General features: G+C 40.8%; 1 protein-coding gene across 1 annotated transcript in view; it reads left to right on the top strand.

Annotated features, from left to right (window-relative positions):
- The window catches only part of TJP2 (tight junction protein 2), a 53,317-nt gene that overhangs the window by 7,613 nt on the left and 21,625 nt on the right, over positions 1-24,079 (top strand). The window contains exons 6-12 of the mRNA XM_006894425.1: positions 3-145; positions 6,855-6,958; positions 8,434-8,587; positions 16,020-16,128; positions 16,230-16,363; positions 17,425-17,491; positions 18,411-18,561. Coding sequence (XP_006894487.1) covers positions 3-145; positions 6,855-6,958; positions 8,434-8,587; positions 16,020-16,128; positions 16,230-16,363; positions 17,425-17,491; positions 18,411-18,561 — 862 coding nt within the window. The remainder of the gene's footprint in view (positions 1-2; positions 146-6,854; positions 6,959-8,433; positions 8,588-16,019; positions 16,129-16,229; positions 16,364-17,424; positions 17,492-18,410; positions 18,562-24,079) is intronic.

Genomic DNA, 24,079 nt, shown 5'->3' with positions numbered 1-24,079 from the left:
AGGGCACGGGACAGCCGGCAGGAGCCCCGGAGCAGCCGCGAGCACCTGCACTCCCGCAGCCCCAGCCCTGGGCGGGGGGACCACAGCCAGCAGGATGCAGATAGGCCCATCGGGGTCCTTCTGACCAAAGGCAAACCCAACGAAGGTAGGCACGCTGCTGCTTGTATGGGAGAAAATGGCACTCCCCCCTCCCCCCCATTATTTTTTTGTGTGTACCGTCAAGTCGGATCAGACAGGTACAGGAGGAGATTTCGCCTCCTTCTCCAGCAGAGCGTCTGGTGGATTCTAACAGTGTTTCTCTGGGGTTGCAGTGCAGCCTTTTGCCACTAGGCCATGAGAGCTCCAGAAATGACACTTTTAAAAAAACTAATAGTTGCGCAGTGCTGAGGGGGCGCGACGCAGAGCCCGGCGGCTCGGGGGCCCAGAGAACGCGGCGATGAGAGCACCTGTCGTGGTGGAGCAGGGGACCCAGCACGGGCCTGAGCACCACCGCAAAGGCAGCCCAGCGAGGTGGCGGAGGTGGCAGGGGCTCGGCGGGGTTCCTGGAGCCGCCCCCTGCTCTCCCTCCGCTGCTGCGCAACAGATTTTGTCAGGATGCGTTGGCAGACCCAGGCACTAGTCAAATTGGATCTGACTGGCACAGGAAGACATTGCCCCTCCTTCTCCAGTGGGGAATCTGGTGGATTTGAACCACACACCTTTGGGATTGTAGCACAGCTTGCCGTTAGGCCACCAGATCTCCCATCCCTTTATTTTGGATATAACCTTGCTTTCACCCATCTTAAGTGTCTTTGTAATCTATTTTTTTGGGGGGTCAGTTTTCAAGTAAATTCAGAATTTTTAATTTGCTTCCTAAATCAATAAATACTATACAAAACATTTAAAAAAATTAAAAATTCATAGTTGCACATTTTCTTTCCTCCTCCCCCAGCCCACCTGGCAGTGTATGCCAATGTATGGTAATATCTGAAAATTGCACTCTTGTAAAACACTTTTACTATAACACTCTGTATACCCAGCACTGACCCAAATGCTTTGACTCATTTAATTCTTGGTGGTTAGAAAGCAGTGCAATTTGAAAGCCACAGGGTTCGAATCCACCAGCTGCTCTTTGGGATAAAGATGGGCAGTCCCTCCTATGGGATTTGCTGCCTCTGAAAACCTGCTGGTGGTTCAGCTGTGAGATAGTTCTGATTCCACTATACATAATAACCCACATGATGAGGGTTTATTATTGAGTGTGCAAACACTCAAACACTCATTCTACAGACAAGGAAACAGGCTTTTTTTAATGTACTTCTTTTAAAAATGAATGTTGTTAGGGTTTAAAAAAAAATTTTAAAACTGTCTTTTGCTAAGATTACATAACTTGGCATTACTGATTAGGATTATTTAGGTTTCTTTAAAGAAATCTGGCTGTGGGCATGGCCCCCATTTAATTAAAAAAGACACAATCCCTTCTTGTGACCAGCTGTTGTGTGTCATGGGCCCCAAATAGGCTTCTGGAAAATGCCTCAAAAGCTGGTCAGCTGAATTATTTATTTACTTATTTTTTCATTTAAGAGATGCTCACATACCAATATCAATAAATCTATTTGCAACCTTATGATAAAGGTATGTTGTTGATTGCCTTCAAGTTGAGAACGACTCATAGTGACTCTATGAACAAAAGGCCTGAAGCCTCTGTACAACTATTGACATTTATCAAAGTTCATAGCGTTTCCAGAGGCATGTTATTTAGGAAGTGGATGTCACTTCTGCTTCTAATAATAAATGTATAGGGTTTTTTAAGAGTATAGAAGAATCATTGATGTGTAGGGTTTTTTGAGAGGGTAGAAGAATTGTTGATATGTGGACAGAAATCATTACTTTTCTGTACATGTAGAACTCTTTTTCTGTGGCTGTGTAACTTCTGTACAAGGCCACCCACAAGGCAGTTGGAGTAGCAGGGAGCGCTCAGTCCTGATCGTACGTGCATCTTACTCTGTATTTAGCTGCCTAAATCGGGGGCAGAAACCACCTCAACATTTTTTATCATTGTGGTAGAATTTGGTGCCAATAAGTTTACAAGCCATTTAAAACTTTTAAAAATGTATTCCATGCTTGGTTAGGTGCAATAGAGCTGATTTTGGAGCCAGAATCTAGAAATTTTTCTTTAACCATTAAATTTTTCTAAGGCTATATTGAGTATCATCTGGACATATATCAGAAATCCAAGTTCTTGATCTCCCTCCTTCAGAACTTCTGCAGAAATTTTCTCTGTCTCTGTCTCTCTGGTTTTTTTTCTCTCACTCACTCACTCACTCACTCACCCACCCACACACCCTAACCCCTATTAGGTGGGACATGGGAACCAGGCAGTCTGCATGCTAAAATGCCCTCCTCATCCCAATTCATTCCAAGTTGGAGTAACCACTACAAGGGAAAGCTAGGTTTCTTTGTAATTGCTGTAAAATTTCTGTTATATACGATTAATCTTTTTTCATATATATAATTTTGTGTTATTTGATATATTCATAATGTTGTACAACGACCTCCTCTCTAGTTTCAAAATTTTTCATCATCCCAGAACAACCCACACTCCCTGCTCTGCCCTTCCTGTCCCCTGGGCACCCCCTAATCAGTGTTCTGTCTCTGTGGATCAAACTACTCTGAATATTTCACATCGACCAAATCAAACAATACATGGCAGTTTTCTGTCTGGCCTCTCTCATTAGTTTAGTGTTTTCAAGGTTTATTGAAGTTGTAGCATATAGAATAACTTCACTTTCATGGCTAAATAAATAATATATTCCATCAAGGTTTTTGAAGAAAAAAAATTTATTGTATTATTGGTAAAGTGTATCCAGCAAAAGCATTTCCCATTCAATTTCCACTTTACTCTGTGATATTGGTTACGTTTTTCATACTGTGTGGATATCCTCATTATTCCTGTTCCCATTAACCTAATCCCACTGTCCCATGATCACCCTATCTAGTTTAGATTAACTATTTGCCATTAGTCTCATAAAGATGTTTTTGAAAAGGAGTGCTGACTTAGAGTGTGATTGATGTTAGCTAAACAATTACTTAAGTTCAGTGTTTAAAGAGTATCTCAGAGCTGTTGTCTTAGAGAGGAGTCCTCTAGTCTCAACTGGTCCAGTAAGTGGATTTTTGGAGGATCCATCTACCGCCGCTCTGATCAGAATATTTGGTGTGCTCTCTGGTCCATTGAGGTCTGTTCTCATAGTAGAGGAGACTGTGGTTTATACTGACAGTCTTGTAGATCAGTTCCTTCTTTGAAACGTGAGTTTTCATCTTTCTCTTGTGCTGTAGACAAAGGGAGACCAATAGTTGTTTCTTAGATGTCTGTATATAAACACTAAAGACCTCAGATGCTACTCACCAAACTAGATGTAGAACATAGATCTTTCTGATCTTGATGTGAGTCTCTGCTCAATGCCAGCAGCTGTACTGAACAAATGAGAACTTCCTTAATGTTCTCAAGAAGAACCCTATGGGGTAGGAGACTTCATCTGTTTTCTTGATCAGGAGTATTAAATACAGAGAGCTTTTGGGTGTGCCCTTGTCTGTCCTTCCACACTGCATTCCTGGAGCACTTGCACTTTTCAGCCACATTGGCGATCTCACCAACACTCTGTGTAGCAGCTCAAGAATATAGTAGTACCTGCAGAGGTGAGGATTCTGAACTGGAGTGGGCAAGGTCTTGAAGCTGTGAGTGAGTGGTGATGCTAGAACTCAAACTGCACCTCCTAGAAAAAGAGGGTAGAATACCAGGCTTTTGAGCGTTACATTACTATCTCCCCAACACTGATCCTTATCAGCTGATGTTTTAAAATTCCAAGGTGTAGCACATCTTTCATCTCTTTTGTCCTCTAGTTAGACTCTCCTTCCAAGGGGATTAAAATGAGCATTTGAGAATTCAAAGTGAAAGAGTGCTTACTGTGGAGGTGTGAAATTTGCGTATTACATCACTTGTCTGTCAGATGAGAGAGTTTGTGTGTGGTCTTTCTAAAGGAGCAAGCATGAAGTTACATAACAAGGTGCCTACTGAAATAACAGAGGAATAATACGGGGATGTGAATAATAGAATACCTAGAGTCCCAGACAAAACAAAAACCTCGTTGTCTTCGCAACCTGTCTTTTCTGACTCGTAGTGTCCTTATAGAACGCTGTAATCCTGCCTTGAAGAGTTTCTTAAGTGAATTTGAACTGTCGGCCTTTCCATTAGCAGCCCAACACGTAATCTATTATACCACCAACACTCAAACCTAGCATCCAGTTCCAGAAAATAGGGATGAAAGTTGGGATGCATTCTCTTTGATGAGTGTTTCTTAGGAATTTTAAGGATATTATGGAATCTTTAAATCCACTTTTGACATTCATTCCTTAACTTTGTAGGAATTGCCAAATAAAGCTACCCTGCATTTTGGTTAGAAGAGGGGAGTGTAAAGAAGTTCCAAGAGAGGAAATTTGGCATATGAGGCTTTCTTCAGAGACTGTGCTGGGGGAGGGACAATTTAATGGATACTAAGGTTGGGGTAATGAAAAAGATTTGGAAATGGTGATTGTAATTGTACAGTATTGACTGTAATAAATGCCATGGAATGGTGTGCTTAAAAAAGTATTACAATGGCAAATTTAATTTTATTTAATTAATATTTTAACAAAAGTTTACAGAAAATTTGGATTTCCATTCATTCATTGTTGCACATTCCCCCCTCCCCTCCCACTAGTTCATTTTTCTCTTTAAAAAAATTCTTTCATTGTTGCACAATTTCCTCCCGGGCCCCCCAATTCACCTTTCTGTGCACCTTTTATTTTGGACTAATGTCATGCAAATAATAGCTAATCATATATTTCTTCTAGACAGTTCTTTCCTTCAGCTATTTCAATGCAGTGTTCATTATTTATCCCCTCTTTTCTTAGTTTTTCCCCAATCCTCATGTCAATCCTATTTTATAACAGGTGGCATTCTGCAGTATTTGTTCTTTTGTGACTGAGATATTTCAGTCAGTATAATGTCCTCCCATTTTGTATAATAGTTAATGAGTTCCTTGGTTTTATAGTGCTGGATAGTATTGCATTGTGTGAGTCTACCACAGCTTCCTTATCCATACATTTGTTGATGGGCACTTGGGTTGCTTCCATCTCTTTGCTATTGTGAACAACACAGCAGTAAACATGGCTGTGCAGGCAAATTTAATTTTATGTGCATTTTATGACAATTTTTAAAAAGTATTGTTTGCAACTCACTAAACTGTGATAGTTATTCAGTAGGGAGCTCTGGTGGCCTAGTGGTAAGAAGCTGCACTGCAATCTCAAAGGTACTTGGTTTGGATCCACCAGATGCTCTGGAGAAGAAAGATGGACAGTCCCCTCCCATGGGATGTACTGCCTCTGAAAACCTGCCGGAGGGTCAGCTATGAGTCAGTTCACATACAATGGCACACAACAACAACATTCAGTTTGTAAATCCCTAAGACTGCTGGAGGTCATTTTGCTGCTGTGCTTGGCTTATTCCTTTTGTTTACAGTGATTTTTTTTTAAATGCCAAATCCTACCCAATCATTACTGTTATTACATGCCCAGTTATTACACGCAAAGGGTGAACTTTGTACAGTGTTCTCCTGATGAACACACATCATCATGAAAATGTTCGGCTTCAGCAGAATTTGCCTGTCGAGTTGTACCAAATTATGTGGGTTGTTTTGTTTTCATCAACCAGAACTTTGTTTTGAAAATGCTATTTTTATGGTGTGTACCCATTCAGCTTACACCAGTTGTACCCTGTGTTAGCATTTTCACACTTTTGCTTTCTTTCTCACTCTCTCCCCTCCCTATTTACACACACACCAACTCTCTCACTCACTCTCTCCCAGTGCTTTTTCTCCATCACTGGAAAGTAAATTATAGGTATCTTCCCAAAGTCAAGAACATTCTCCTACATCATAAGCATGTCATTATAAGAAAATTAGCATTAATATCCCTTTAATATATAGTACAATCTTATGGTGCCTGGGTGGTATAGGTGGTTAAGGGCTTAACTATTAGCAGGTGGGTTGACTTTTGAACCCGTTCAGAGGCACCCCAGAATACAGCCCTGATGATCCTCCCAGAGGTCCCAGCCTCCTCCTGAACCACAGGAAGCAGTTCTGCTCCACACACACGAGGCTGCTGTGAGTTGGAATTTGCTCAGCAACAGCTAACAACAGCAACTACGGTCTGTTTTGAAGTTCTCATCCCAACCCCTGCTTTGGACTAAGGATCTGGTGAAGGCTCATGCATTGCGCTTGAGGTTTCTTATTTTCATTTTATTGTGATAAAATATATACAACACAAATGTGCCACTTAAATGATTTTTACATGTATAGTTTAGTGACCACAATGTAAAATAACTGTTGTGCAGATATCACCACTATGCATTTCCAGAAGTTTGTTTTTTCACTCCAGACAAAAACCTGGTGTACCTGCAGCAATAATACTGTCCTCCTTTTCCATGGTCCCTGCCAGCCAGTGGTCACTATTTGCTCTGTGTACTTGATTATATAATAGGATTGTATATTATTTGCCCACTTATTTATTCTCTAGTGTAATGTTTTCAAGGTTTAGCTGTGCCAAAGATGTCTCAGTACCTCTTTTGTCTTTGTATCTATTTTAATCTACAGTAACCCCACTGCCTCTTTGGCTGGTCATGACATTGCCTTTTTTAAGATCCCCAAGCCAGTGTTCTTGTAGAATGCCTTGTGTATAAAGCACATTTTTTCCCAAATATTTGTAAATAGTCTTCAGACCAGACTGCATTTCCTGAATGAAGTGATGGTATATGTGTCATTTGTGTGTGTGCCTTTCAGAGTACGGTCTCCGGCTCGGGAGTCAGATCTTCATTAAGGAAATGACCAGAACGGGTCTGGCCACCAAAGACGGCAACCTCCACGAAGGGGACATCATTCTCAAGGTGGGCAGAGAGTGGAGGACACTCGTGTTCATTCTGGCTTCATGGTTTGCCTGCATTTTTATACCCATGTGCCAAGACAGTGAAACCTTGTTGGGATAGGGCCTTGCAGAAAAACAGGACTGAAAGAAAAGCATTGGGAGATGGTCTTTTTGCTTGTGGAATTTTATGTATGCTTGTCTTGTACATACATTATGTATGATGTAGTTTGTGTGTGTGTGTGTGTGTGTGCAGGTATTTTTTTTTTTTTGCAGGTATTTTTTTTTTTTTGGTTGGTATACACTGTCAAGATGGAATTAACATATACCCGACTCTCCAGTCTCCAGTGGGTTTTCAGAGGCTGTAAATCTCATGCGAGGAGACTGTTCATCTTTCTTCTTTGAAGCAGCTGGTGGATTAGAACTTCAAGCCTTTGGGTAGGAGTGTAACTCCTTCCTATTAAGCTTCCAGAGACCTGACGGCCTGATGGGTAGGGAGTAGAGCTGCCAACCCTAAGGCAAGTGGATAGGCTGTTCGAATTCACCAGTTGCTCCTTAGGAGAAAGATGGGCAGTCTCCTCTGGTATGAAATCCCAGTAGAGACTGAAGGGGCAGGTATGACTTGGTTCGACAGTTCAACGTGTGTGTGTGTGTCTGTATTCTTTTTTATCCTTTAAGTTAAATACATTTCAGTATCCCTGCATCTTTCTAAAGTTCTGTTTGAATGTGTTTTTTTTCCCTTACTGATTCAGAAGTTTACTTGAACAATTCAGTGACATTGATTATAACTCACATGAGAAGATTTTGATATGAAAAACAAGACTCTGAGATTTGTTTAATGTTAGGATTCTGGGAAGCCTCAACCACTGCTTTCTTCTCTGTTTATTGACCTGGAAGTTCCAAGAAAGAAACAAAGTTGAGAAGGAGAGTTGGTGGCATTATTAACACTGAATATTTCATAGTTTTTATAAACCTATCTGGCCAGGAAATATGTTTCAGAGTAAAGCAAGCCATTGTCTTGAGTTTGGAAGGTAAATAAATTAGCAGAGTAACTTAAGTACACTATAGTCATTTCATGTCTGAATTGAGGATATAAATATACTGGGTTGTATTTAATTTAAAGTGTAATTCATTTTTAATTAGCCAGTTACTCTGAAGCCCATGTCTGTTTGAATATCTGAATAGAACTGTTACTTTCTTAGCAGGGGTTAATAGGAATTTTCTCCTTTGTTGACAAATGGTGATAGTATATGACTGGTATTGTTGGGACCCAACTTGTTAGTTGATCTCAACTCGTAATGATTCTGTGTCAGAGAAAAACTGCCCCAGATGGGTTTTTTTACTTTAATCTTCATTGAAACAAATTGCCAAGTCTTTCTCCCACAGTGCCATTGGGTGAGTTTGAATCACTAACCTTAAATAAACATGTGTAGCCAAACACCTCACAGTTTTGCCATCATTGTTCCTCGTATGTAATGTTACTGTTTTTCATTAATGCAGATCAATGGAACTGTCACTGAGAACATGTCTTTAACGGATGCTCGAAAACTGATAGAAAAGTCAAGAGGAAAACTCCAGCTGGTGGTGCTGAGAGACAGCAGGCAGACCCTCATCAACATCCCGTCCCTGAACGACAGCGATTCAGAGATAGACGGTAACTGGAGTTTGTCAGCTTAGCAAGGAAGGCATTCTGCTTGCTACGCAGCATAGTTAACTAGCTGGAAATTATATTTCCATCAGCCTTCAATAATTTTATTTCTTGAAATGGCATCCACTTCCTAAACAACGTGCCTCTGAGAACTCTATGAACTTTGAGAAACGACGATAGTTATAGAAAGGCTTCAGGTCTTTTGTTCATAGGGTCGCTATGAGTTGTGCTTAACTCTATGACAATCATCATCATCATCAGCAACAACAAAATGCTATATTTTGTTGAGACTGTTCATATAAAAATATAAGCCGGTTTAGCCATTTATACGTGGATTATTGCATAACAATGATGGCGTTTGAATTTTGTGACCATTCTTATCCCATCTCCCTCCCCAGTTAATATCTATTTCTGTCCCTGGAGTTCCTATCTGATCATTAGTGTTAACAGTTTGTCCCATATGTATAGTTCTTAAAGGAGTCTTAGTGGTCAAAGCAGGCATTCTTTTTCCCCTCTTTTTTTTAAAATAGTGTTTTTATTTTGTACTAGTTTACTTACAAAGTTTGTATACATTGTTTTTCACACCAGATCTTTCCTATTTCCTTTACCCACCCCTCCCTCTACCTGTGAAACTGTATGACCTTGTGGTTACCCTCTGCCCATCTCACCCCACTGCTCCTACCCTCTCCCCGTTGGATCCTCATACACAGTTTATTAGTTAGCTTTCTGTTTCTACAACAATGGTCTTATACAGTATTTGTCCTTATGGGAGTGAGTTAATTCACTCAGCATGATGCTCTCCAGACCCTCCCAAGTTAGGTGTTAATTTTTTAAATCTTGCTCCTGCATACTGCGCAGTATTGCATCATATGAATGTACCATATTTCTCAGTTTATTCGATCGTGGTTGGACATTTGGTCTGTTTCTATATTCTTTTGAGGGTGAATAACGCCACTATGTTAGGTTCTGTTGACTACCACTCATAGTAACCCCATAAACAATAGATCAGAACCTTTTACTAGTTAAGCTACTATTGTTTGGTTTCAAGAAGACTTAAGGGTCTGTTTTGGCTTACCTTAGATGGCCACCTGCAAGCTTTTATGACATCAGAGACTACACAGTGAGCTAGGATGTAGTTTAGGATTTCCTAAACACAATAGGCCCATTAACTTGGCTGCCCCGTGAAACCATGACCTTAAATTTTCAAGACAAAGAACCAAACACTGTAAGGCTTTTGGTGGTACATAAGCAGCCTCAGCAGCTTCTCTTTCTTATTCTTGCTCTAAATCTATCAATCACACTGGTCTAGCCAGCTCAACTTTTTAGAGATGTACAACTGACTGACAGTAACTGGCTGTGCAACTCTACCCATAGTCAGTGTGATTTTTCAGTCATCATTAGCTGTTTCCTCCCCCACCCCCATCCCACCCATGGTAACCACTAAAAAACTTTATTCTTTATACATTTACTTCTTTTTAAAGTGACTTTATATCATATCTATCCCTTTGTGAATACCTCATTTCACTCAGCATATCTTCCAGCTCCGTTTACATTGTACCCTGTATTAAGACTTGGTTTCTCCTATTCCTTTCTTCTCTATGTTTTGGAACATTTAAATAGTATTTGTACTAGCATTGGTATCTATTCTAGGACTTTTTATCTTAGAAGGTATTTATTCACTGATTTCAATCACTTGTTACAGATCTCTTGAAACTGTTTCCTCTAGCACCAATTGATATAGGTTATGATTCCAAGGGTCTGTCCATTTTTTTTGGGGGGGGGGGGTCTGTCCATGTTATCTAAGCTATCCAGGAGGCTCTTGTGCGAATGAATGGAGCAGGGAAGCACTGCATGGTTTGGAATTGGGAAGGGAAGTGTGCCAGCATTGTATTCTTTACCCATACTTACTCAATCTGTATGCTGAGCAAATTATCCAAGAAGCTGGACTCCATGAGGAGGAGTGTGGCATCAGGACTGGAGGGAGACTCATCAATAACCCCTGTTATGCAGATGATACAACCTTCCTTGCTAAAAGTGAGGAGGGCTTGAAGCACTTGTTGCAGAAGATCAAGGAGTGCAGTTTTCGTTATGGATTGCATCTCAGTGTCAGGAAAACAAAGATTCTTACCACTCGACTCATAGACAGCGTCACGATGGAAGGAGAGGAGATTGAAACTGTCAACAGCTTCATCTTGCTTGAATCCACAATTAACATCCTTGGTACCAGCAGTCAGGAAATAAGGAGACACATAGCAATGGGAAAATCTGCAGTTAGGGACCCTTCCAAATTATTGAGGAGTTGTGATGTCAGTTTGAAGACTAATGTGTGTCTGATGCAGGCCATAGTCTTTTCAGTTACCAGCTGTGCATCTGAGAGCTGGACACTGAATAAGGATGACAGAAAAAGAATTGAGCTGTGGTGTTGGAGAAGAGCACTGAACATCCCATGAACAGCCAAGAGAACAAACAGATATATATATCTTGGAGAGGGTACAGCGAGAGTGCAGTTTGGAGGCAAGAATGATGAGGCTTCACCTCACATACTTTGGACATGTTGCTTAGAGGGGCTATTCCTTGAAGAGACACATGATGCTGGGAATAATGGAGGGTTGGTGAAGGAGAGAAAGACCCTCAACCAAGTAAATTGATATGGTGACTGCTGTAGTGGGCTCTTGTGTGTCAGGAAGTGTAAGGATGGCGCAGGACACAACAGGGTTAAGATCTTTTTTCCCCCCCTTTGGTTAAGATCTTTTGTTCAGGGGGTCACTATGAATTCTGTTTGACTCGATGGCACCTAACAACAACAACAACAACATCTAGTTTGTTACTGTACAGTTGTTCACAAAATTTAATCATAATTTTTTTTTTAATGCCAGGTCAGTTGACAAAACAGACCCTCTTTCCAGTTTTTGCTTTGCTCATTTGCATCTTTTTCTCCCCCCACCCCCTTCGGTCATTGGCTAAAAGTTTGCCTGAACTTTTCAGATAACGAACTTCTAGTATTATTAATTCTCTCCATTTATTTATTTTTTCTTCAGATTTTATTTCTCCTCTGATCTTTATTATTTCCTTTCTTCTGGAAGGTTTTTTTTTTTTTTTAAATTTTTCTTTCTTCTGGAAGGTTTAAAGTTAACTTTATTCTTTCTCTCCAGTCAGTCGAACTGTCAGTGAGGTTCTTTTTTTAAAAAAAAATTTTATTATTTTTTTGTTTGTGTTCCGTCAAATCAGATCCGACTGGTACAGGAGGAGATTGTCCCTCCTTCTCCGGCAGAGCATCTGGTGGGTTTGAACCATATACCTCTGGGATTGGTCAGTGAGGTTCTTAATGTGAGATAGTTGATTTTTTTAAACTGTAGGCATTTATTGCTATACATTTTAGTTCATTCTGTAAGGTTTTAGCATGTTATGCTTTCATTGTCATTAGTCTCATAGAAATTAACAATTTCTTCCTTGATCCATTGGTAGGTTAATTTCTGTATATTTGTGTGTTTTCTTGGTTGTTGGGGTTTTCCCCCTGTTAATCATTTTGAACTTAGCTTTATTGTGATCACAGAAAAGCTTGGTAGAACATCAGTTTTTCAAAATCTCTCAAACTTGCTTTATATTCTCATGTGTGATTTATGCTGGAGAATGGTCAAGTGCACTAGAGAAGAATGTATATTATGCTGTTTTGGTGCTTTAGTGTAAGAGTGGTTAAAGCAGTTGCTTGCTTAATCAAAAGTAGTTTAAACTCAGTAACACCTGTGTAGGATAAAGACATGGCAGTTCACATCCTTACAGATCAGAGTTCTTTACTGGTCTCATAGGGCCTGGTAGAACTCCTGAGACCGGCCTTTGGCCACCCTTTGGAACAAAACTCAACCCTTTGGCTCAACTCTCATCCAAACAGTAGTCAGTGTTATGGGGTGAATGTCCCTCTCTGGCTCTTCTCATAGATTTTATCTTAAAATCTACTTTGTTTGAAAACAATATATTCAAATTTTGTAAATAAACTAGTATAATTTAAAGAAAAAAATTCCACTTTGTTTAATACCAAGATTGCTACTCTGTTCTCTTCTCGTTCTTATTCCCATAGAAAGCTCCCCACCTCCTTTCCTTACACTTGCAACCCATTTGTGTCATTGCCTGTAAAATGTGTTTGTTGTAAAGCGCTTATTGTTAGATTGTGTGCATGTGTGTGTTTAATCCATCCTGCAATTCTCCCATTTGATTGGAACATTTGGTTGTTTACAGATAGTTTTATTACTAATATGCAAGGACTCACTCCTGCCCTTCTGTCACTTATTTTTTTGTGTCTTAAGCCTTGTGTTGGCCTTTGTCTACTGCTCATTATATTATTAGTTTATTACAGTGAGCCTTTTAATTCCCCTGTCCTTTCATTATTTTGTATGTTTACTATGTATTTTCTTAAAGGTTACTGTGAATATTGTCCCAAAAAACATGTTTTTGTAATGTTCTGTGTTAGATTGCTACCTACTTACGTGACTTAAATGACATATGAGATATTTGTATCTATCCCATCCCTCTCTTCCATTTTTATTGTTGTTATCACTAGTTAACATCTTTCGTATATAATATAATATAATATAATATAATATAATATAATTTTATCCTTGGTGTTTATATATTTGTTACTTCAAAACATGAAGCACAAAACATTTAGAGTTATCAAACACTAAATACCTTATACCTCTTAGGGTCTTATCTCTTCCATTTACAGAATGCTTTATTTTCTGTAGGGTTGGCCTGGTGAACATGAACTTTTTTTGCTTCTGATTGTCTGGAGAAGGTTTCCTTTCATTCTTATTCTTGAAGTATAATTGCCCTGGGTATATTATTCTTAATGAATTCTGATTCCCTTCCTCCCCATACTTTCCCCCTGCACTTAAATCTATCATTCTATTTTTTTTTCTGGCCTCCAGTATTTTGAAGAGAAAAATGGCATTTGATCTTACTGGAGACCCTTTGTGTGAGGCTGTTTGGTCTTTTTCTCCCTTCTGTCAGGATCCTGTCTTTATTTTTATTTGCTGAGTGCCTAACTCTGATGTGTCTTTGTGTAGGTCTCTGATTTTATACTGCTGACGGATTCTTTGAGGTTTTTTTGATATGTAGATTCATGTCCGTCATTAGATTGGAATTTTTTTTTCTGGTCATTATTTCTTTCTGTCTCATTCTCTCCTTTTGAAATTTCTCTCCTTTGGAAATATTCTATCTAAATAACCCTTTCACTCCTCTACTTCAGGAATTTCCATGATGTACATATTAGGTTTCTTCTTGTTGTCTCATAATACCATTAAACTACGCTCAGTCTTCATGAGCCCTGCTTCTTGCTGTTCTCTAGCATTTATAATTTTAAGTGTCTTATCCTCTGGTTTGCTTATTCTTTCCTCTGCATAATTTAATGTGTTGATCAATCCTTCTATACATTTCTCATTTCTGTTATTGTCTTTTTCAGTTGCATTATCTCTTTTTTATTTTTTTGCATTTAAAAATATTTTAGCCCTTTTTTGTGATTATTTGGATGTAGCATCATTTCTCTGTAATTAGTCTTGATATTTTTATTGAGGCATTAGAATTTTCAGTGATGTTAACTTTCTCAGTTTTCCCAAGTATTTGTTGGTTTTTCTAACAGTATATTCTGCAAAGAACCTCTTCTGTGGGCAGAGCCTTTGGTATTTGCTTACTGTCTGTGCTCCTTGCCTTTGCTGTTCTAACTAGGATTCAAAAGTTCCTGGGAATCAGTTTTCAATCTCTTTCAAACAAACCAGAGAACAGGCTGTGGTTGGTCTATCCACCATCAGTCAGAAAAGATAGTGTGGATCAGTCACCCTCTCCACCACAGATATCAGTTCATTTCCTTTCCCTTTCTGTCTCTTTGTCTCTGTCTTTCCTTCCCCTTCTCTGTTTTGGCAATCTGGAAACCCCACACCTCACAGACCCCTTCCAGGGCCTGAGTGTTACCCTCTGGTTTTGCTCCAGGCTTGCTTCTCTCTCTCTCAGCTGCTACTATCCCAGCTGGCTGGCATTGAGGGAATGAATAGGCAGGCTGCACCTCTGTTTCAAGAGAAGAGGAACTGGTCTTCCCCAGAGGACCTCAAAAGATCTATCTTAGTGGCTTCAGAGCTCTGGTGCCCATATGGGGGTTGGAGGAGCAGCCTCCACTTCTGTGATCCACTTCTGAGTCCCTTGTCAGGAACCTTCTACCAGAGTTCATGTCAGTCTAGCAGCCGATGGTTCAGGGGAGAGCTTGGCATGCATAGTCTGTATGAACCCTGAGCCCCCCAGGGAAGTCTCTTTGCTTTCAGAGAAACTCCATCTGAATCATTAATTCTAAGAGATAAGTGCTTGGTGGTTATTTTCATATTAAAGTGTCTGTTGAAATTATGTTTCTAACAGGAAATTGTGGTTTGATTGTGAGGTCCCAGTGGACTCTAATTTAGACCACTGGAACCAAAAACACATCTGTACAAATGGTTCCGAGAACTAACCAGATCATTATACATTTGTTAATTGCTTGTTCTCAAGCTTCCTTGTCTGATTTTACTTTTTAAGTGGCCATTAATATTTACAGGAAGGAGGAAATGATTTGGGGCATAGACACAAAGAATTGATCAGCATGCTGGATCCTGTCCTGGTCACGACTGGCGATCCATGTTATTTCTTCTCTTTTTAAAAATGTCATATTCATTGCTTGAATGTGCATTATACCAAGGATAACAGTCACCTTGTAAAAAGAAGTAGTTGTGATTATTTCCTTCTTTATTATCTGATAATGCTGCTGTACAGAAATGATTGGAAAATATTAAGCTCTCATTTTAAAACTAATTTTGTTGTCTTTTAATGCATTTCTTTATAAATCCTTCAGGTTTACTTTGTTTTGTAGTGTCATACGTGTCAGTCCTTAAACTTCTGTTCTGTCAGTCACTATGCTGTGTAGTGAGTCAGCTGAAGCAGCAGAGCGAACCTGGGAACCAGCAGGAAGTTAACAAATTATGATTTCTTTTATTGTTACCCAAAGTATGGTCCTTGACAGATACATGAGGTCCCAGCAGCCTCATCTGGTCACTTGGTAGAATCATTGGTTTTCAGGCCCCTGGGCAGAGTCACTACTCTCTGTGCTGACCGTCTCTGTGCAGTGTTTGAGATGCTCTGTTGTATGAATATAATCATATGAATATGCATACATCACCCGACACTTAATTGGTGAATTTTCAGTAGCTGCTTTGATGGAGACATAAAATTCTGATTTTGGCATCTTCTCTATTGATTAATGCCTTTTCCTTAAAACTCAGCATTTTCTAGGGAAGAATATTAAACTAATAGCACCTTTAATATCTCTTTCTCACTTTTACATGTTTTTCTACACAGAGGATTAGTGTATTTTCTCTAGAAGTCTTAAGTAATAGCTTAAAGAGTTTTTTTTTCTTTTTATAACCAGATATCTCCGAAATAGAGTCAAATAGATCCTTTTCGCCAGATGAGAGAAGGCAGCAGTATTCTGATTGTGACTATCACTCTTCCAGCGAAAAGCTGAAGGAAAGGCCAAAGTAAGATGATGTGTGTTTTCTGTTGCTCAGTTAGTGTCCACCCAGGAGTATTTGTGAATCTGTTGCAATGTTGTGAGATGCTAACATGATGTCTGCTTTAGTTCAAGAGAGGACACAGCGGGCCGGTTGTCCAGGATGGGAGCCACGCCCACTCCGTTTAAGTCCACTGGTGATACTGCAGCTGCAGATGGCGCCGAGACCAGCAAGGAACCCAGGCACCAGGAGGAACCGCCAGGTGAGGCTTTTTCTTGCTTGTTTCAAAATTCTGCCTTCAGATTTGTGCACTTGATCATCTCAGAAGGTAACTGGAACGAGAGAGAGAGAAATGATTAAAAAAAAATAAATCTCGTTTGTAGAAGAGGTCTCTATTTTGTCTATTCCTTTTAATGCCGAGAAAATAGAAAGGACATAACAGGTCTTTCTGTCTTTATAAACAGAATCTACATGTTGTTTAGGCTTTGTCTCATTTGATTAGTTGAGGTCTCTTTTACCTCCTATCCTTGGTCCTCACCCCATTCCTCAAACTCCACTGCCTCCCTGCAGTTATATGGATGTTACAAAAATAAATATCGATCCTTTCAGAACAAAGTCATAGCATTTTTATAGGATTTTCTCGTCCTAAAATGGTGTTTTCTAATACATTGAATTAATTACTTTGTGTTTGGGAGGTTCGTTTTCTTATTTTGAGAGGCCGTTGGTGCCTGCTGTTGCCTCAGTGGAGCTCTGAGGATGCAATGGCTAAGTGTTTGGCTGCTGAGAGATTAATTGCTTGAATCTAGCCTGCTGGTCCATGGGAGAAAGGCCTGGTTAACTGTTCCCCTGACGATGAGTCTAGAAAACTTAATGGTGCAGTTCCACACTGTCACATGGAGTTGCTTTGAGTCAACCTGAGAACATCCAACAACATTACCTCAGAGTACACTTCCCCTTGTTGACATGTTGACAAATAAATATATAACCTAAGGTACAGTTTTCACTTGTTTTGTCGATTTTATGATCCTGATAATTTAAAAATAATGTTAACATTGCATTTATTACAGTGGAAGTGAGAAAGCTTTTGTGTTAAGCTTTTTGTTTCTGGTGTGTGAGCATTTCGTAAACCATTGCAGATGGTTTGAGATTCCAGTACAAGAGAACATTGCATCTGATGTATTTTGTATCGCTAGTTTCCTTTGTCCTAAAATATTGAATAAAGTCTGTTGAGTCGCTTCTCCTAAAAAAACCAAAACAACCCCCCACCCACGCACACAGCCTGCTAGTTCAGTTTGATAATAGGAGATACTGTTTAATCCACAGCTTTTCAACCAAAAGCGCCCCCAAGAACCTTTCTTCGCCCTAGTCCTGAAGACGAAGCCATATATGGGTATGTATGGCAGCCTTTCTCTTTTCTTCTTCCTTCCAGCTGTCTCTTTAGTTGAGATCCAGAAGAACGGAGGTTTTACATACAAATGGTAGTGGTTCTGTTTATCCTCCGTCATCTTTAACCCACCCCTGCTGCTAGCAGTTATGAGAGAGAGAGATTATTTTTAAGATAAATAAAATGAAGAAGTAGCATATGTTCACTTGGTCTGCTTGTCTGTCTACTTAAATTTTTGTGTTTGCTGGATGAATAAATTCTGGATAGGGGAAGTACTGCTGAAGTGATAGTGTTTCTCTTGAGAAATGGTGACATGCTGATCTTGAAGTATGTTTGTATATGCAAAGGGAACAGACCTTTGATCAGTGGTGGTCAGGAGTGGCCGCCTTAGGGTTCAGATCCAGCTTTCCTGGGCCAAGATGGTATCTCCACCAGGCAAGAGTCCTGACAGGATTTCATTTGAAAGTATCCTCTCCTGGAAGCCCTGTGACACCAATTAAAATCCAAACTATGCCCATCATTTGCTTGACAGTCATAAATGAGCTTTTTCAAGCATTACATATTTTTGTTGTTTCAGCCGTTGTACAGGCCTCCTGTAGTAAAACATGTGAGAGCTAGGAGGGTGTAAGGTGGAAACTTGTCAGAGAAGGAAATGCAAATGTTTTGCCCTAAACAAAGAGAACAGAAGAGTGGTGACTGCACCCCATCAAAGATGGAGACTTCTGAGACTCAAAACGCAAGAAAAAGCCTATTAGATTCCTACTGACAGGTTCCGTGGTGCTGTTTTTAGTTCCAAGGAAGAGAAATCATAGAATACATAAGAAAAGTTAGAAATCTGAAAAATACTCTGTAGATAGAAGAAATGAAATCTCTGTTCATGTTGAGCCTGCTTTTCATCTCTCCTTTCTGGAATGGACCGCGGCAGCCCTGATACCAAAATGGTGAGGTTCAAGAAGGGCGACAGCGTGGGCCTTCGCTTGGCTGGTGGCAATGATGTCGGCATATTTGTCGCTGGCATTCAGGAGGGCACCTCGGCAGAGCAGGAAGGCCTTCAGGAGGGGGACCAGATTCTGAAGGTAAGGAACATGCCTCCCTGTTTCTGGAAGTTCCATGGACAGAGTGAGGTTTTCAGGAGTTCTTCCTTCAGGGAGGGAACTGGGAGAAGTGATTCTGTGTGGGGAAAACCGAGCAGTTGCAGCTTTGTTGATGCAGAGCAGTGAGAACTCCGTTTCCCTGACAAGAAGTCAGTCTTCTCAGTTCCTGGAGCTGAATGCTTATCCTCTTGTCCGTGGCAGTTCATAGTGGTTAAGGCCCTTGCAGGGAGTTGCTGGATGGTATAAATGGTTAATGTGCTCTGCTGTTAATCTAAGGTTCAGAGTTCAAGCCCACCTTGAGGTACTTCTAAAGAAAGGCCTAGAAATCTACTTCCATAATATTAGCCACTCAAAACTCAAAGGAACAAAGTTCTACTCTGGCAACACATGTGGCCACCGAGCATTAAAGTCAGCTCCAAATGAGCTGGTTAAGACCCTTGGAAATTTGTATCAGTTTGATTAAAAAATTTAATTGAGGCTAAAAAGAGAAAGATCTTTCAGATGATTTTTCTGATCTTGGGTTTCCCCTTTGTGTGGCGTATTACGTTAAGGCGGTGGGCTGTAACAGTTCAGGGGAGGGAAGATATTGGTATCAGACCCTCTGCCTTGAGTCTCAGGTTCTCATAGTGAAATGACCTTGGCAAAGCCTCGGCGAGTCAGGCTTCTGTGTCTGTTCAAGATGGTGAGAATGCTCACCTCACAGAGACGCTGGGAAGATGACAATCGGTCGTATGGATGGCTCCTGGAGCAGGGGTGCTAGTGTCTTCCAGTGGAAAACAGCAGATAGCAGATGTCTATGCTCTGATGTTTCTAAAATTTTACAAGAAAGGTAATTTCTAACCAAACAAATGTTTGATACTTTAAAAGTTTGTGTAATCCATTGGTTGAAGGGAGCTCTGGTGGTGTAATTGGTAGAGAGATACACTGCTAAGCAAAGGCCACGGCTGTCTGTATGTTCAAACCCAACAGGACCCCTGAGGGAGGAAGAAGAGCATCTCTTCCCATGTGAGAGACAGCAGGGTTTCTCCCTCTGAGGGAGGAAGACCAGTCTATTACCACGTGACTGACCACCTCTGAAAACCGGAGGGGTTCAGCTGGGAGTCGCTTTTGACTCAGTGACATTAAGAGTGAGAGAGCATGTGACTGAATTTGAAGAATTAAAAATAGTCACTCAGCTGTGACATATTAGAGTATCTGTTGTTGGTATGTGCCATCAAGTTGGAACCAACTCATAGCTGACCCTCCAGCAAGTTTTCAGAAGTAGTTAATCACATAGGAGGAGACTGCGACTGCCTATCCTCCTTTGGAGCAGCTGGGGAATTGGAACCTTGTGCTTTTGGGATTGCACTGCAGCTTCTTAACCACTAGGCTACCAGATTACCCTTTAATTTATATAGAATGTTATTTTCATTGACTGATAAAAATGCTTCTGCAATGTTAAGGTACCTCATGGATACAAAATAAATAAGAATGATGGACACCTGCCTCTTGAGACTTTCCCTTTATAAACTTGAGGTTCTCATGTATGATTTTCGTTTTCTCACTGATGTTAGTTGAAAATTTGTATGCGATCACTTTGGAGGTCTGTTAAGAGCTGTGGGCTGGGGTGAGGGGGAGGAAAGGTGTGGGATTCCCAGCTGCAGTCTGCTGAAGCAGAGGCCCTCCTCCACCGTGGCTTCCGGCCCCACTGCAGTAGTTCAGATTTCGTTTCTGGAGCAAATGAAGGGCAAAACCCTGATCATGAGCTTTCTAATGACATCCTAGACTCTACTTGGCTCTGCTCAGCATCTTGGAAGGCTAAAGGTACCCGCATGAACCGCTGGACCACAAGATCCCAGGAAATGCCAGCCACGAAGATAAAACTCCCCTTTGAGTGCCAGCTCATACCCCTGCACTCCTGGGCTAATACTAAAGGACAAAAAGTCTCTTTCTCAACTCAGGACATTGTAGAGTGAGTGGTGTCCCGCCGCTAACTGAAAGGTTATCGTTGATGCACCCAGAGGTGCCTCGGAAGATGGGCTTGGTAATCTGCTTTTGAAAGGTCACAGCCTTGAGAAGTCTTCAGAGAATAAAACTTTGCACATTATGAGTTAGAACAGACTTGATAGCAGTTAGCAACTAAGAGACTCAAATCCCTGGGTGGTCTGAGCATTTCTTATGATTGGCTGCTAACTGAAAGTTGGAGGAGGTTCAGATCCACCAAGAGGTACCGAACAGAGGGTCTGATGGTGACTTTTGATGAATCAGCCATTGAAAAACCCTATGGGGTGCAGTTCAGCTTAGACAGAGGGGTCACTATGAGCTGAGGTCAACTCAGTGCCAACTGTGTTTTGTTTGTTATTGAGGTTGTAGAGAGGTAAGCTAGAAATTTAGAAGCCTTGGCTCATGCAAGTTCAGGATAAAACCTTTTACTCTCTGGGGGAGATTCTCTTGAAGCCCTCTGAAGAAAAGTAGTGAATTCACCAAAGGATTTGACAAGCAACAGTCTCTGTAAGTTGCTAAAGACCGGGAGGGTCATTTCTGTAAGTAACAAGTAATGAAACTCAACATTTGTACTCAAGTTAATGGTTTTGTTTGCAATTATCATCCTAGCTGGAGTCCTTGGCTGGTATAAATGGTTATTGTCTCTTTTTATAACCAGTTTTATTTAACTTATTCATTGTTGCATATTTTCTCCCTCCATCTTTCCCCCCCTCCCCTAACTCACCCTACAAGGCACTCCTTGTTCCAGATTGTTCTTATACCTATGATGCATAATCATGTATTCCTTTCAAACAGTTCTTCCCCTCATCTCTTCTCCTGCAGTGCTCATTATCTATTCACTCTTTCCCCATTCCCACGCCCCTCCTATTTTATAACAGGAGCGTTAATGCAGTATTTATCCCTTTGTGACTGAGTACTACTATGGAAGGGAGTGACACTTTCTCAGAAAGTTGGGAATAGAAATACCATTTTACTCAGCAGTTCTGCTGCTGGGAAAATACCCTAAAAGAACCAGAACCACAACTCAAGGAGATGTATGTAAATGGTTAATATCTTGACTGCTAACTGGAAAGTGGAGGTTCAAGTCTATGTTCAGAAGTGCCTTGGGGGAAAGGCCTGGCAATCTACTTGAAAAACCTCAGCCTTTGAACCACCATTGGCTCACAGTTCTCTGACATCTATGCGGTTGCCATGAGTTGGTGTAGACCTATGGAGCTGGTCCTGCCACTTTGGCAAGAAGGAAGGAAGGGTGGATCTGGCTGCTTCTGCAGTTGTCTCATGTGGTGGTCAGGTCTTAGTTGGTCTTATGCATTGTTAAACTGGTCTTGATTACAAAAGGAGATGTTAGTTCTACAGAGGGCTGGGGAGGATGGAGTTTGCCCTCCTAGACAGAGAAGCTGCTACACAGTCTTTAGCTGGAGCTGATACCGGGATCCTTGCAGGCTCACAGCAGACTCAGCTGTACCCTGCAGACTACTGACTAGCAAGTGAAAGAGGATATTTCTTGGAAAGGACCACACAGTCTAACCTTTATGGATGAAAGTGCTGCCCTAGCTTTTCTACCCTCATTCGTTTCAGCGGGCTCAAGTTAAGAGGTGAAACGTGAGCAGATGCTAGATACTTTTTTCTGTTTGGGGAAAGTTTTTTTTGGTTATTTGGTTTTTTGTTTTTTGGGTGTTTTGTTTTTTGTTTTTTTTTACATTGAGATTGTCTTTTTTATTTGTGGGTTTCCCATTTGGGAATAGGGATGCAGACTCTCTGGCTGCTTCTTGCTGAACAGGGGTATTAAGATGAAGGAGAAGAGGGGCCCATGTTAACACTTTACTTGTTGTCTTGAGTTGAGGCTACGTGCCTTGTTCAGTTAGAAGATATTTTCATGACATTTTCTGCCCTTTGGACTGCAAGGTGTTTGGGTGAGTCCATTGTGAGTGGCTGGCTGAACTTTGAGGCTCCATTCACCTCCTTGGCTGGCAGTTATACTTCCCTTTTGTCTTTGGAACCAGGCTTAGTGTTCAGATTGTGGAATAAGACTCAGTGTTCAGGTTACTTAGAGGAAAGGGAACAAATCTAGAGAGAACAAACTCATAAGATACAAAGAAAAGAGCTTTGGAGGTGTTCCTTACAGCTGTACTGGAGGAGGAGATGGAGGAAAGTGGCTTCTTAGATAAAGTTCCTCATACACAGGCAGCTCTCCCCAGGGGCTAGGTGGCTCTTCCCTGTCAGGCACCTCCATCTTCCAAGGGTAAACCAGCTTCTCCTTTTCTAGAGGTGAGGGCTGGGTTTGTGGGAGGGAAGTGTCAGTGTGTAGTGCTGGAGAGCACCCTGTGCCCCATCAGTAGCAGGAATGCACTTGTTTTCAGGTGTTTGACATGACTATCTCTACTTACTATTTTTCTAATATAGATGTCATTTCTCTTTGAAAAACTTTTAAGAGGGTGTGGGAAGGAGGGCAAAGAACCTTCACAAGTTGATTCACAGCTGTGGCTTTTAAAATGTGGCAACCAGGGTGCTTTTTTATATCTTTTTTTCATTTTTAAAAAATATATTTCTTTTTCTAGTTGTGGTAAAATACACATAGCATAAAATATGGTAAGGAGCTATACTGCCAACCTATAGGTGAGCAGTTTGAATCCACTAGCTGCTCCAGAAAGATGGACAGTCTCCTCCTATTGGATTCATGGCATCTGAAAACCTGCTGGAGGGCCAGGTCCCATTTAACAGTACATAACAGCAGTAGTGAGCTATTCAGTGGCATTAATTATATTCATACTGTGATGACTATTACCACAGTCTAGTTCACCACCCTTGGAAAAACCCACTCCAAAATATTTTAGACCATTATGCTTTAACCTTGACTGAAGGTCAGACTTGTTGGCCATTGTGATGGATGGAGGACATTCCAGGTCTGTCCCAACTTGTGACCCTGTCTCATATTTAAATGAATGATGACGTACACCGACAGTTGCTGTCCAGGGGATTCTTGATTCATGGTGACGCCCATGTGCCAGGGCAGAACCTCATAAGGTTTTCAGAACCTCATAAGATTTTCAGTGGCTGGATTCTTCAGGAGTAAATTATGAGGACTTTCTCCTGAGACACCAGACTTTGGCTTTCAGCTGAGTGAATTAACTGTTTGTACCACCTTGGACTTCATAGCTTTATCTCACATACTTTGGACATGCTACCAGGAGAGGCTATTCCTTACAGAGGGACATCATGTTTGGAAAGATGGAGGGATGAGGAAGGAGAGGAAGATTCTCAGACAAGTTGATTGACACAGTGACTGTAGCAATGGACTTGAGTATGTCAGAAATTGTGAGGCTGACACAGGATAGGACAGAGTTCAGATCTGTTGTTCATAGATTAAGTCATACTTAACTCGGCGGCACCTAACAACAACAGACTTCATAAGCAGCTTATAAACAATTCCCCAAAGCAGGCTTATTGCCACTGAGTCAATTTTGATCATTGTTATTCCATGTGTGCAGAGTAAAGCTATCTTGGAGGGTTTTCTTGG

The sequence above is a fragment of the Elephantulus edwardii genome, unplaced genomic scaffold (genome assembly GCF_000299155.1).
Source record: "Elephantulus edwardii isolate Elephantulus edwardi_28Jun2011 unplaced genomic scaffold, EleEdw1.0 scaffold00141, whole genome shotgun sequence".
In the NCBI taxonomy this organism is placed as follows: Eukaryota; Metazoa; Chordata; class Mammalia; order Macroscelidea; family Macroscelididae; genus Elephantulus; species Elephantulus edwardii.
This window is presented reverse-complemented; position numbering and strand designations above follow the sequence as displayed.